The 15,853-nt window shown below is 38.3% G+C and overlaps 1 protein-coding gene across 3 annotated transcripts; it reads right to left on the reverse strand.

The window, feature by feature from the left end:
• Window positions 1–214: 214 nt before the first annotated feature.
• On the reverse strand, window positions 215–11,560 carry LOC113009684 (uncharacterized). 3 transcript variants are annotated; one of them, XM_080291747.1, is made up of 4 exons: window positions 2,177–3,266; window positions 1,862–2,017; window positions 948–1,040; window positions 215–675 (listed from the first exon to the last, which is right to left on the reverse strand). In XM_080291747.1, the coding sequence occupies exons 1-4, from the start codon at window positions 3,194–3,196 to the stop codon at window positions 364–366; spliced, it is 1,581 nt and encodes a 526-aa protein (XP_080147873.1). In that variant the 5' UTR covers window positions 3,197–3,266; the 3' UTR covers window positions 215–363. The 3 variants fall into 3 exon arrangements, 1 of the variants encoding a protein (XP_080147873.1); XR_013902779.1 differs by lacking the exons at window positions 1,862–2,017; window positions 2,177–3,266 and adding exons at window positions 9,886–9,954; window positions 11,432–11,560 and having other exon boundaries at window positions 535–675; XR_013902780.1 differs by lacking the exons at window positions 1,862–2,017; window positions 2,177–3,266 and adding an exon at window positions 6,181–6,197 and having other exon boundaries at window positions 535–675.
• Between the last annotated feature and the right edge of the window lie 4,293 nt (window positions 11,561–15,853).

Genomic DNA, 15,853 nt, shown 5'->3' on the forward strand with positions numbered 1-15,853 from the left:
GCATACATTAGTCCTCCATTTAATAAGGCTGTATCCATTAATAGTGACTTTATGCTATTTAACGTGTGGAGAAAACATTAAATTTTGAGCATAACTGCTCCACTCAAACAATTTGTGAAAACCAGTGTGCATTTGCCTTTGTAACAATTGCCATCTGGCAAAAATCAGTGTTTACACTTCAAGTGTATAAGACTTTAAGTTATGGACGAACAATCTTTGTATAATAGCCACAGAGCAAACCACATAGTTTATATGAACATTTTATAACTTACAATTTTAAACTTTAAAACAGTAAACACATATTTGCATTGCAGAAACCTTGAAAAAAAAAATCTGGCTTGCATGAGTCCGTTTCAAGCTCATTCACCCCATTAGCTTGTTTTTTAGGAACTGTGCCTTGGATGACAACCTCTGTCCATCCAGCTTCATGATAATCTTTTGCAAGACTTCAAAAGTGCATTTGAGCTCCGGTGGGTAGCTTAGGTTCAGACAGTATATCAGTCCAAATAACAGAGCACAAGCAATTGCAATGCTCCTCAAACCAGTGAGAACCTCCACGCCTTCAATCAGGACACCGATGTTCTCTGGGTCATCTCCAGGCTCCGCACCCTCCTGATGTATGACATACACTCCCATCACAGTTTGTTCCATGGCTTCAGTGTTGGCCTCAGTGTTCTGTGACGTAAAATATAATAATACATTTGTTTGAGTCTAGATATGAAAAAAAAAAAAGGAATTCAGCAATCAGCGTGAATATGCTGATATATTTACTAAATTCTATGTCTCTGGTTTCACACCTCAGAAATTTGACATGAAACAAAACAAGGACCAATTGCAATATCTTTTATTCACACGTGGTGTCACATTTTACCATTTCATATATCGAAATTACCCATAACTCCTGGAGCAAATTACATAACACAGAACAACTTGTGAATGTAACTGACCGTATATTCCTTCACAAGTTTCTCATGGTCTTCATTCAGGTAGACACACAAGGACTTCAGGATGCATGCTCGTCTTGTATGTATTGTGTCATCCTAAGAAAAAAAGGGAATCCACAATGACAATATTTAGCTTTTAGGCAGCAGTTTGAAAAAGGAATACTTAGTTTGGAAGAGTCCAAAAGGCCACATGGTAAATAGACTGGTTCTTATATAGCGTTTTTCTACTCAGAGCACTCAAAGCTGCCTTTATACAACAATTCATTCACCCAATCACTTTTTCTAAACTGTTTAAATGGCCTGTATTTATATAGCGCTTTACTAGTCCCTAAGGACCCAAAAGCGCTTTACATATCCAGTCATCCACCCATTCACACACACATTCACACACTGGTGATGGTAAGCTACATTGTAGCCACAGCCACCCTGGGGCGCACTGACAGAGGTCGAGGCTGTCGAACACTGGCGCCACCGGGTTTAGTGCTTACTGTCTAACATTCATACACATTCACACTCCGATGAATGCATCGGTGAGCAACTTGGGGTTAGTATCTTACCCAAGGATATTTGGCATGCACACTGGAGAAGCTTGGGACCAAACCGCCAAGCTTCTGATTAGTAGCTGACCTGCTCTACCACCTGAGCTACAGCCACCTCGAAACATCTGTCTAAACCAAATCAGATACAAAATGAGGCAACTAAACACTAATGTTTTTTTTGGGGGTTTTTCCCCATTTTGATCAAAATTAACCATACGATTTTATCAATTACTTATTAATATAAGACTGATGCTTATATAATTTGTATAAAATATGAAAACGTCTTAGCACTTTTGCCTACCATATGTATAGATATCTTTGCTCATAAAATTGCCAGATTATGGGCATAAAAAGTTCTTAAGCACAGATCTAACCCACCTTGGAGATGGCCACCATGATGTGTCTCATTTTTCTGCCAGCCACCCCACCTTTGCCTCGAAAGAGCTCCATCATGCGTGGAGTGTACAAGTCTAGCTCATAAAAGAATCTAGATAGCAGCGGTACTGTCGATATGCGCAGGAATTCCTTGTCAATCTGAAAAACATGAACAATGCACTTATAATATGCACCAGAGGAAGGACATACCAGGAATTATTAGCTGTTTTATCACTGTGTTATGTCAATATTAGTGAAGCAAGAAATAACTGGTCAACCATAAACACACTCTAAAAGTTAGACATATAGGACATGCACCTCTTTCTCGGTGAACAGAGCTGGCCATCTGCTTTTAAAATCTGCAATGAAGGGCTGTCCTTGAATAACTTCTTGCCTTCTGTACGAAAAAGTCTTCTGCATTTTCATTGTCACTATATTGTCATTGTTTCTCTTCTGAACCTCTGAAAGCAGTGCAATTCTCTCTTTTTCCAGGCTGTCAGTGGTTTCTCCTTTTGGATACTGCGGACAGTAATTGACTTCTGCTCTTCTAGGCTTTTTCACATTCAATGCTGCCTTACTTTTGTCTTGGGCCTTGTTCTTTAGTGAATTTACCAACACCTCAGCACAGCCCAGGCCTCTCAGTTTGGTGCGGACATTGGCCATTTTATACTTGAGGCTAATTTTCCAACCATAACAGCCATTAAAGGATCCCTGCTCCCTCAGACAAGGATGCTGTTTGACAAGGGCTTCTGCAACTTCATTCAGGTCATTGTCAGTTGGATAGACTTTAAATTTTATTATTTCTTCAGCCAGCCTTTCTAAAAGGTGGGATTTCAGTTTTGGTGAGGGGGTCAAATGAGTTCCACCAGCAATGAACTCAGCATTGGCCTTTTCAAGTTGCAGTTCAGCCTCATAGCTGAAACGAGGGACTGTGAAGACACTTGGCCACACTGACAGTCGTGTAGACGGTGATGAACCTGACGATGAAACGGGCCTTGTATTGTCTGTGTCTGAAGAGCTTGAAAAGGAATGTGTTGGACTTCGCACTGGTTGACATGTCACTCCATCTTCTGTAAAACTTTGCAACTGCACACTATCCAAGTATACAACCTTTAAAGTTGCTTTATCATTAATTTCAGAGATCGCAGTCAGATTTACAAAACCATTTCCGAAATCAGGATCTTGATATTGAAGACGAAAATCCTGTTGCACTCCAAAATTTGTCTTTATTTCCTGACACAATTCCTCAATGGAGTCTGATATCCCAGCTGGTAAAATTAGTTTCCTGGCATCATCTTCTCCGAGAATGATCCTCAGTCTTATGGGCTGGGCCATCATGCTGACCTGGACAAATATCAAATATTTAAAAAATAAATAAAGATGTACTCATTGACTATTGTGCGAGTGTGTGTAACAAATTCTAATGTCAACGATAATTTGATGATGTCACCTTGGCCTCGAGGAATTTTTTTACTGGAGAAGTGAATAGTGCATTTTCCAGATTTGTCTTGCATTCTTCTAATTAATGACAATTCTTGCATAAGATGCTTAAAAGAAATCTACTCTCAATAAATTAAGTAGCAATTGGTCTTCAAAGTATGATGTATTATTTACTGTGCCAGGTGATATAGGGGGAAAATACTTACAAACATCACTCCTGTTTACCCTGCAAGTTAGTGTGTCTCTTCAGAGTAACCAGACGCAGGCCTCCCACTGAATAGGCAGCTAACGGGTAGTCATCGAGTAGTTCCCCATGCTCAATCAGAGACACCTCTCTCGCATGTGACATGTCAAGCTCAAAAGCTCTGAAGTGCTCTCGATACCAAGCAGAGAACTTTTTTACAAAAAAGTATATTCTGCCATGCAAAATAAAAATCTGCAGAATTTCTGCAAACTCTGGCAAACCAAATATTTGCCCATGAACAACTATCATTCCTGTGCTGTAGTTCATGCCATTGTATGACACGCTTTTTGTAATATGGACATCAGTTTCATCTGGTAATCTTTGCTTTATAGCTACTGCGATATCACTTTTCAGAACATCAATTGGTACTGATGAGCCAACATTTACCATTAAAGGTGTCTTAAGGTCAGAAGAGTGCAAGTCAGAGGCAATCACGAGCTGATGTTTTTTGGCAAGTGTAACAGGTATGTTCTTAAAACAGTTTGTATGGCGAGCAATTTGTTTAAAAAAACTATGTTTCGCCTCAAATCTCATTGTCCATTTGTGGACAAGAGGCCCAAAATGCCGAATCAGAGCAGGGTAGTGCTCCAAATAATGATGTTTAGGGAGAAGACTGTTGTTTGGAAAAAGTTCTTGGTATCTCTGGCGATGTTCACTGATTTTACACTCAAGGTATGAAATCGACTCATCAGACTGGACAGGGGCTACAACAAGCTCCACAATGTCCTTCAGATCCAAAACAATATGCCATGCAGGTTCATCCTCTGGAACAAGTGGACCAATAATTAGAGGCAACAAACGAAGCAGAGACCAATTTTCATGTGCATTTCCACCAATATTTTTTTTTAATGAGAAAGTCTGGGGAATTGCATGAGGCCGGTTGGTTTTATCTGCCCATTTATACTCAAAATTTTGGATCAAGTTGTTAAGTTTTTCTAAGGTGAAATACCTTTTAGAGATTAAAAAAGAAAAACAATGCGCAAGCTCCACTGGTATTATGCCCTCTAGCAGATCATGTGCTACATCTGGAGGGTAGCCTGCAGTGACATGAAAATGGCTCAGATTCTTACTCAAAATACAATCTCGCTTAACTCCACAACAAACACTTGCTGTTTCTTGTGCACGCTTCAAATGGAATTCATGAAGTTCCGGTGTTCTACGCTCAAAATCACCAGCAGTCACTGACTTTATTTCAGATTTTTTAGCTGTACAGAATCTGCATATGTATTCAGCAGAAAAACTTTCCACAAAACCTGCCAGCCCATGGGCTCCTAGGTTGTCAGCTATGACGCAGCTCACAGTTCCTTTAATACACTCGTTCAACTGACTGATGAACACACCACGTTGCTCCAAAGTTACCAGATCTCTCAAAAGTGGATCAAAGACTTTTTCAAACCCAAATGTCCTCAAATCTTCACTCTTGCAAAGGATTGCCAAATAAATGGATGAAAGGGCTGAATGAGAACCAGGTGGTAAATTGCCCAAGACCCAATATACACCACAAAGCTTGTGCTTTTTCCGTGAGGTCCCAAGAGGATTACAAACCTCAAAATCATCAATATAAAGGTTAATAGAAATTCTCAACTTCTCACCATCTAGAAAGCTATTTCTTTTATAATGCTCCCCATCTCGAAAAGATCTGTAAACCCTCTGATCACCATTCAGATTCTCTCTATTTTCTTGAGCTATTTGTTCTTCAATCACTCTATCCAGCAATTTATTGTGACTCAATATTTCCTGCAATAACTGTAATAAAGGGATGTACTGAAATGACTTCCTTTGGTCTATCGATAAAAAATACTCAACAGGCTCTACAACCCTAAAATTTTGTATGTAGTATAGTTTTCTTTTATAAGGAGTGGCAAGAGGGCCACACTTTCCCAATATTTTAGCCACAGGGTTAGAAACACATACAGAATTTGCAAGCTCTTCAATAACAGCCTGACTAATATGGAGGTTATGGCTCTTAAAAATTTCTGTAATTGTACGTTTTGTCAGAGGTACACTAGCTGAACTCAACAGAAAAACTAACTCCTCTAAGAACTCATCTAATCCTTTTGCTGGAACATGAAATATGTGTTCCAATTTCAACAATATTACTGCTAATTTCCGTTCAATTAGTTCGGGCTGATTTTCAACAGCACTATTATCACATTCTGTCACTGACTCACTTTCAAATTCACCATAGGATACATCTTCAGAACAGCTAGCCCTTACGTTATCAGAGGACTCTATCACTTGAACTGGGTCCACACGTGTAACTACACTAGCTTTAAAATCTTTAAGTGTGTGTGGATGATGCTTCCTCTTTTTGTGTGTATAAAATGTATTGTAAATATTTGTCTTGAAAGGGCAACCAAGAAACACACAACTAACTGTCTCGTTACTTCGCAGATGTGTTCCAATATGGACAAAAAAATCTCTCTCAGAGAAGAGGTCACTGCAGTCACATAACTCACATTTAAAAGTTACTGAACTTGAAGCTGTCTGTGTAAACTGAGATGAATGAGCTTTATAGACATGAGTGTTCAGTCCACTCCAAGTCTTAAATGTGCACGGACAATTAACATATATGCACAGATAATGTTGACCTATTCCGTAATGATGATGTAGTTTATAATGTTGAAGTAATTTGTACCTGCTGCTCTCTCTGGTGCTTCATCACTTCCGGCATGATGGCGCCTGTGTTTGGCTTCGCCGCTGCCGGGTGTAGTTGGTCTCGCTCTATTGTCATGTTTTTTCTTTCTACTCTGCTGTTTTTTAACTGTTTTAATGATGTATTGGCTGCCTTGGTCTACGATCGTCTGACGCTGTTATCCATCCGTTCGTCAATGACGGCCAAAGATGTTTTTTCTCCTTCCTTTTGTGGGACTTTCCATTCTCCACACTTTGCTCCGCACTCCTTTGGTACCTTCCACCCTCTGCCTGTGACTGGATCTTCGGCCAGCGCTTTCAGCGTTCCCCGTAGACTACGGAGAAGAAGAGGAAAGAGATCGGGCATCCAGGTGAAGCTTAGGCTCCTCTGGCGGCGGGGACGAATTGGAAAGCGATGTCGGGCGTTTTCCGTTGCCTACGCACATGACAGCTATATGGAGAGGAATCTGTCTCCCAAGGCCCTACTTGGATATAGGGGGCCCGGCTCTCCAAGGCCGTGTTATCTCAGAAGGGTTCATCCAGACTCTCCTGCCGACTGGCTTTTCATCCCCTCGGTGAGTGGAATATATGAACGTGAAGGGTCTGATCCCGAGAATTTACGCCCTTTAATTCGAGAAACTCTAGCTTCTTCCAACAACAATGTTTTCACCCCGCTGTCTATGACGCTCTTTAACGCCCGATCTTTGACGAATAAATCGTTTGTGCTTAACGATTTTATTGTTTCTAAAAATCTGGACTTCCTGTTCTTGACTGAGACCTGGCAACGGGGGTCGGATTATTCGTCTACTATTGAAATGTGCCCAAATGGCTTCTCTGTCATTAGCCAGCCTCGAGGATCTGGTCGTGGAGGAGGCCTCGCGGTGGCATATCGGAGCCGTTTTAACTGCCGTTCAGTGAAAGTTGGACACTTTCTGTCTTTTGAACTGCAGCTCATCAAAATTGGAAAGAAGGATCCTTTTTACTGTGCGTTGGTCTATCGCCCTCCTGGCCCAAACAACTCGTTTTTAGCCGAGTTTAGTGATTTTCTGTCCTCTACTATGAGGTTGTCTAAATTGCTTCTTGTGGGAGATTTTAATATACATATTGATGATGAGTCCGACCTCTTTGCTAGGAGTTTTACCAGTATCATGGACTCTTTTCATTTTATCCAACATGTATCTGGCCCCACACATAACAAAGGCCATACACTGGACCTTGTTTTTTCTTTGGGTCTGAATATTGATTATATCTGTTCTAAGGACATTTTTATTTCTGACCATTATTGTGTCTTTTTTAATATGTCTTTTTATGAGCCTATGTCTCCTGTTCATCGGACAGTTATTTCCCGCACTTTAGACTCCTCCACAGCACAGAAGTTCGCTGATGTTTTTAATTTAACATTATCCCCACAAAACGATGTTGATTTTTCTATAGATCTATTCAATTATCATTGTCTTTCGATCTTAGATGAAATCTGTCCGATTAAAATGAGACCTGTGCCTGTTTCCAAGTCTGTACCCTGGTTAAATGACAACATTCGTCTTATAAAACGTAATTGTCGTAAAACTGAGCGGTTATGGAGGAAAACTCACTTAAATGTTCATCTCCTCTATTTAAAGGATCTTTTAGCCTCCTTTAACAATGCTATTAGAGTTGCGAGGGCTGCTTACTTTTCTCAGTTGGTTGCAAGGAGCAGAGGTAATCCTAAAGTTTTATTTGATACTATTACTAATATTATTACTCCTGCTCCACCTGCTGCTATTATTTCTTCTGTTGAAGATTGTGAAACTTTTCTTGCTTTCTTTTTAGAAAAAATTAGCAACATAAGGAAAAACCTGTCTTTTTCAGCGTCTGCGCTGTCTGTTCCCACGCCAGCTCGGCCTGTTGTTTTAGAAGGTTTTTCACCTGTTTCACTACCAGAGCTGGGAAAAATAGTTAGTGCAACAAAATTATCCTCTTGCTCTCTTGATTTTTTACCTGCATCATTATTTAAAAATGTCTTTTACTCTACTGGTCCCTGTATTCTTACTATAATTAATACCTCCTTGGCCTCGGGCATAGTCCCTGCCTATTTTAAAACTGCTGTTATACATCCCTTGTTAAAAAAGCCTATGCTGGACCCATCTCTCACTAGCAATTATAGACCGATCTCAAAAATTCCGTTAATTGCTAAGATTCTAGAGAAGATCGTGGCTAAGCAGCTTACAGCAGTTTTAGATAAATATAGTATTTTCGACAAATTTCAATCTGGCTTTCGTAAAGTTCATTCCACTGAAACAGCCCTTCTTAGAGTTTCTAATGACATTTTGTTACAAAGCGATGCAGGTAAATGTTCTGTTCTCTTAATGCTGGATCTTACGTCGGCCTTTGATACTGTTGACCACTATATTTTACTTAACAGGCTGAAACACTGGGTTGGTGTCTCTGGGACTGCATTGAAATGGTTCTCCTCGTATCTCTCTGAACGATATTCTTCTGTGGCAGTTTCTAAGTATAGATCATCTTCTGCGTCCCTGTCTTTCAGTGTGCCACAAGGCTCTGTGCTAGGGCCATTACTGTTTTTAGTTTATTTACTCCCTCTTCAGCACATTTTGAGCCCTTTTGAGGATATTTGTTACCATTGTTATGCAGACGATATCCAACTCTATATATCTTTTAAACCGGAAGAGGCTTCTAAGCTGCGGCTTTTAAATGTGTGCTTGGAAACCATTAAAGGCTGGATGGCTGAAAACTTCCTCCAACTAAATGAAAGTAAAACCGAAGTCCTCTTATGTGCCCCAGATAGACATATACCCAGTATAATAAATGCTCTTGGTCCTCTTTCAACGTTTGTAAAACCATCTGTCAGGAACTTAGGGATTATCCTTGATCCTGCTCTTACGTTAGATAGTCATGTTAAATCTCTTGTTCGGTCTTGCTTTTATCATTTAAGAAATATTTCTAAATTGAGCTCTATTATATCCTATACCGAACTGGAGATTGTTATTCATGCTTTTATCTCTTCACGACTGGACTATTGCAATTCCCTGTTTACTTGTTTAAATAAAGGTTCTTTGGAGCGTCTGCAGATCGTTCAGAATGCTGCAGCAAGACTTTTGACGAAAGCTTCTAAATTTTCACATATAACACCGTTGCTCATGCAGTTACATTGGCTTCCTGTTGAATTTAGAGTCCAGTTTAAGATTTTGGTTTTAACTTTCAAGGCTCTTCAACAACAAGCACCACCATATATCATTGAACTTTTACAGCCCTATGCCCCTAGTAGGTCTCTGAGGTCGAGTAGTCAGGGCCTACTTGTCATTCAGTATACGAGACTGAAAACTAGGGGTGATAGAGCTTTTGCTACTGTGGCCGCCAGACTGTGGAATTCCCTTCCTCAGGACTTACGATCCGCTGATTCATTGATTACTTTTAAAAAACAGCTAAAAACACATCTTTTTAAAACTGCCTTTTGCTAACTTTGTTTGTATTTTGTCTTTTTAATCTGTTATATCTTGTAAAGCACTTTGTGATCTCTATCTAGAAATGTGCTATATAAATAAAATTTTACTTACTTACTTACTTACAATGCTTGCACTGCCACATACACGTCACTGATAAAAAATGAAATATGCATTAGAAAACATCAAGGAGATTAAACTTCTGCATCATCCAAAAAAAAAAAAAAAATAACATAATAATAATAATAATAAGGCAAACATGAACTTACCATGTATTGTTGAGGAGGTGCATAAGAATCTCAGAGCATGGGAATGTGGCTTTATTTTGTGATGTATTTCTGGGGAGAGAAATTAATTAAAACAAAGTTATTACTCTGACAAATTTGTGTTAATATCTACATACTGTGAAATGTGAAGACTGTTACGGTGCGTACACACTGAACGCGATAGACGCGACCAGAGCTTCAGGTTTACATGTAAAGTCAATGGAGGAGCACGATGAAGCGCGACTGGGGGTCCAGCTAAACTTCGGAAGCAGAGTTGCATTGAGAAAACGCTTTTCTGCCTACTTCACACGACTGACGCCTTTGAAGCGCGAAGTAAAATACGCACTGCAGTTTGTGTGGTGCATTTTGTGCATTCGCGCTTATCACGTCTACCGCTCGAGCTGGTAAAATCTGCGGGACAGCAGCTCCTCAAACTCGGCAAGGGACAGAAGGTGGTACAGCTGAAAGCGGCCGTCATCCAGACGGAGCTTCTGGAGCAAGTGGTGAAACTCACCAAACTGCTCACGCTTGTGGAAGACCTGATGGACCCAGGTACAGTGAGGACGTCCTTTAGGCACTGCTCTGCTCTCCACAGCAAATAGAGAAGGGAGACTCTTTCTTCAAACGCTAGATTGACAGCTGCCATTTTAATAACATACCGTCTGGCACTACTTCCTCCCAAATCTCTTCTTCATACGCGTGAAAATTGCATATAAACCTCGACCAGTTCATGCTGGACGCGCTTCGAGGTGCAAATGTGCACGAGATCAGCTAGGGGCATCTATCGCGTTCGGTGTGAACGCACCGTTAGTCAGCCTTAATGCAGAGCACCAGAGAAACTATAACCCAAACAATTATCCACCTAAATCATTCTGAATTCAAAAACTAAGTGAATATATTACAAAAAAAAAAAAAATGCACATGCAATTATTGTGACAGATTTTATCTTACTCCTTGTTATTAACTCCCCTAAACGCTGGTTTAGTTTGATTAAACCTTTCATCAATCCAGTTAATGCGGTTGCCCGCGACTAAACTCCACTGACAAAAACAGGAATTTTAGATAGAGCATCATAAAACACTCATAAAATCACCAAAACCATGTCGGTCAGTCTTACCACTACTACCAACAATCACCAACTCCGGTTAAGCAGAAAGTAACCCTTCATTCATGGAGCTATATGCGAAGACGTTACGGCTCTACGCGGCTTTCCCGCTCTTCAAAGTTAGCTAACTCCAGAGAAGAAAAACAGTCCTACCAACACAGATAACCATGAAACACACCTCATTCAAAGTCGACAGAAACAAAAACAAAAAAACGAACTTACCAAAATAACCGCATCAGTTTTTGCTCTGTTGCAACAATTAGCGACTCTGGTTAAGTTTTTAAAAAAACATTAAATTCACCGACTTACATTTGAAAAATGTTTGGGTCTACAACCTCCCTGCTATATATAAATCTCCACACTACACAGGTAAAAAATTTTAACTGATAGTATTTATCTCTCACTCCACTAACCTAAATAAATATATCAAGAAATATTACTTACCTCACTATCAGGTATGCCAAAGAAGTAACTCCACGTGCGCTCGTTAACTTCTCAACGGACCTTTCCGCATCCGGTGGGCGTGGAGCATGCGCAATACATGACGCTATCAGAGCCTTTGGTTTGATGGACCTCATTCTCATTGGATTGCCATGAACGAATTTAACTCATCAAAGTTTTCTTTGATTTATATTCAACAAAAAAGAATGAATCATTTAATGAGCATAAAAATGATTTCTTCATGTGATGTAAACATATTACTACTTTGTTAATCAAACACATGCCCTAGTTGATTTTTTTGAGTGTAGAACACCTGGCTCTAGTATTCAAGTATTTAATGACTTCATAGAGGAAATATTCTCTAAAACAAATCAAAAAGTTATGTTTATCTGTGGTGATTTTAATATTGACCTGTTGAATCCAAAAAAGAATAAAATGACCGACGAATTCCTAAACACTATGTACAGTTTGAGTTTACATCCTAAAATAACCAGGCCTAGCAGAATTACACCACATTGTGCCACCTTACTTGACAATATTTTCACTAACAATATGGAAAACAACATTGTGAGCGGATTATTAATTAATGACATCAGTGATCACCTACCAGTTTTTGCAGTTTATGACACTAATTATAAGAAAAATCAGCATGAAGAACAACTGAGATACAGACGTGTAAGGACGGAAGAAACGATGACTGCATTTAAGAACGATCTATTAAATCAGGACTGGGACAATGTGTACAAAGAAGCTGATATTGATATTGCATATGGCATATTTTTAAGAATATTCATGGAGTTGTACGATAAAAACTGTCCAACAATAAAATACAACAGAAAGCACAAATATTCAGATAGACCATGGCTCACTAAGGGTTTACAAAATGCATGTAAAAAGAAAAATACACTCTATAGGGAATACCTAAAACAAAGAACAAAAGATGCTGAAAATAAATATAAAAAATACAAAAATAAGTTGACCAATATTATACGTGTATGTAGAAAGGAGTATTATAGTAAAATATTGAACAACAATAAACATAATATGAAAGGAATATGGGATGTTTTAAACGGTATCATTAAAAATAATTCTGGACAACAAAGTTATCCACAATACTTTATCGATAATGGCAATATTATGGAAAACACTGCTGATAAGGTCAACAGCTTTAATCATTATTTTGTAAATATTGGACCAAAACTGGCAGAACAAATTCCTGAGTCACTGCCATCAGTAGAATGTAGTGAAAACCTGATTGATAGGAACCCTAACTCAATGTTCCTCACATCAGTGGAGGAAAAAGAAATAATTGACATTGTACACATGTGTAAATATAAAACATCTACTGATTGTAATGATATTGACATGAAAATCGTGAAGAAGGTCATTGAAGGAATTGTAGGACCTCTAACATATATTTGCAACTTATCATTTCAGACGGGAAAAGTGCCAAACAAAATGAAAATAGCTAAAGTTGTGCCGCTGTATAAAACCGGGGATAGACGCCACTTCACAAATTACAGGCCTGTTTCTTTACTACCACAATTCTCCAAAATCCTAGAAAACCTGTTTAATAAACGATTAGACAAATTCTTAGATAAATATAAATTACTCTCTGACAGTCAATATGGATTCAGATCAAAAAGATCAACATCTCTGGCATTAATCGAATCAATTGAGGAGATTACGAATGCTATAGATCAGAAACAGTATGCAGCTAGAGTATTTCTGGATCTCAAGAAAGCATTCGACACAATCAATCATGACATATTAATTAATAAACTGGAACGGTATGGGATTAGGGGGGTTGTACTGCAATGGGTGAAAAATTATTTAAGTGACCGGAAACAATTTGTGAAGCTGGGTGTCCATTCCTCATCACGCTTGGACATTGCTTGTGGTGTTCCACAAGGCTCTGTACTGGGTCCAAAATTATTTATTATTTATATAAATGATATTTGTAAGGCATCTGATATATTAAAATTAGTATTATTTGCAGATGACACAAATATTTTTTGTTCTGGGGGGAATCTAAAGGAGCTGCTGGATACAATTACTTCAGAAATGTGCAAAATTAAAAAATGGTTTAACAGGAACAAACTATCGCTAAATCTAAGTAAAACTAAAATTATCTTATTTGGGAATTCCCTTAGAAATGCACAAGTGCAGATTCATATAGATGGTGTGGAAATTGAAAGAGTACTTGAACATAAGTTCCTTGGTGTGATTATAGATGATAAATTAAACTGGAAGTCTCATATAAATCATATACATAACAAAATTTCAAGAAGTGTCTCAATCTTGAGTAAAGTAAAACACATTCTGGACCACAAATCACTCCACATTCTCTATTGTTCCCTGATTGCACCGTATTTGAATTACTGTGCAGAGGTTTGGGGCAATACTTACAAATGTTCGCTATCATCAATCTTTATATTACAAAAAAGGGCCATAAGGATAATCCATAAAACTGGTTACAGAGATCATACAAATCCACTATTCTTAAAATCAAAAATTCTAAAATTCACAGATCTGGTTCATTTTCTCACAGCACAAATTATATATAAAGCAATAAATAACCTGCTTCCTGACAATATTCTAAAAATGTTTTCTAAAAGGGAACGGGGATACAATTTGAGGGGGGAATTAAATTTAAAACATCCTCGTATCCGTACAACATTAAAAAGTTTTTGCATCTCTGTGTGTGGAGTGAAGCTGTGGAACAGACTAAGTAAAGATATGAAGCAATGTCCAAGCATGGCGCAGTTTAAAAAGCGGTTTAAGGATATGGTTTTTACAGGGTACAGGGAAAAGGTAGAGATTTGATAGGGTGTTCTTGTCTAATATTTTCATGTGTGTGCGCATGCACGGGTTTGTTGGTATGGGTATATATATGTATGTATGTATATATATATATATATATATATATATATATATATATATATATATATATATATATATATATATATATATATATATATAGGTTGTGTAGGTTGTGTATCCTTCAGGTGTTAATGGGGTTATTGAAAATGTGTATATGTGCGCATGTGTGTATATACGTAGGTATGGATAGATAGAAACATATATGTGTATATATAAAAAAAAAAATTACACTTAACATATAATGTAATTGCAAGGAGGTATTTCTGTAGTCTATTGATACTAGATAGTGGAAAAGGGGTGGGATTAAATAAGCTTATGCTTCTTCCTGCTCCTTTTTGAACATGGACGTTATTTGGAGTTGTGGTTGCTCGTTTTCCTTTTGTTTGCTTTGTTCATTTGTCTCTTTTAATTCTATTTTTTTTATACTTTTTCAACATGTTCAAAATAAAGATTCAATCAATCAATCAATCAAGGTCTAGCAGGACAAGCACAGAGATGAGTCCACTGTCAGAGGCCATAAGAAGATCATTTGTAACCTTCACTAAAGCTGTTTCTGTGCTGTGATGAGCTCTGAAACCTGACTGAAACTCTTCAGATAAACCATTCCTCTGCAGATGATCTGTTAGCTGTTTGACAACTACTCTTTCAAGGATTTTTGATATGAAAGGAAGGTTGGAGATTGGCCTATAATTAGCTAAGACTGCTGGGTCTAGAGATGCTTTTTGAGTAAAGGTTTAACTACAGCCAGCTTGAAGGCCTGTGGTACATAGCCGATCATTAGAGATAGGTTGATCATATTTAACATCGAAGAATTAATTAATGGCAGGACTTCTTTGAGCAGTTTTGTAGGAATGGGGTCTAAAAGACACGTTGAAGGTTTGGAGGAAGTAATTATTGAAGTTAACTCAGAAAGATCAATTGGAGAAAAAGAGTCTAACTTAACATCAATGGTACTAAGAGTAGCTGTAGATAATATTACATCTGTGGGATGATTACTGGTAATTTTTTCTCTAATGATAAAATTTTTATTTGTGAAGAAGTTCATGAAGTCATTACTAGTTAACGTTAAAGGGATTGTTGGCTCACAAGAGCTCTGACTTTTTGTCAGCCTGGCTACAGTGCTGAAGAGAAACCTGGGGTTGTTCTTATTTTCTTCAATCAGTGATGAATAGTAAGATGTTCTGGCTTTGTGGAGGGCTTTCTTATAAAGCAGCAAACTATTTCTCCAGGCTAAATGATGATCCTCTAAATTTGTGACACGCCATTTCCTCTCCAGATTACGAGTCATCTGCTTTAGGCTACGTGTTTGAGAATTATACCACGGAGTCAAATACTTCTGATTAGAGACCTTAGTTTTCACAGGAGCTACAGTATCCAGAGTCGTACGTAGTGAGGAGGTGAAATTATTAACAAGATAATCGACCTCTGTTGGGGTAGCGTTCAGATAGCTGCTCTGCTCTGTGTTGGTACAGAGCATTGAAGATGATAACAGTGGGTGGATTATATTCTTAATCTTAGTTACAGCACTTTCAGAAAGACATC

This window comes from Astatotilapia calliptera, chromosome 17 (assembly GCF_964374335.1).
Source record: "Astatotilapia calliptera chromosome 17, fAstCal68.1, whole genome shotgun sequence".
Taxonomy (NCBI): domain Eukaryota; kingdom Metazoa; phylum Chordata; class Actinopteri; order Cichliformes; family Cichlidae; genus Astatotilapia; species Astatotilapia calliptera.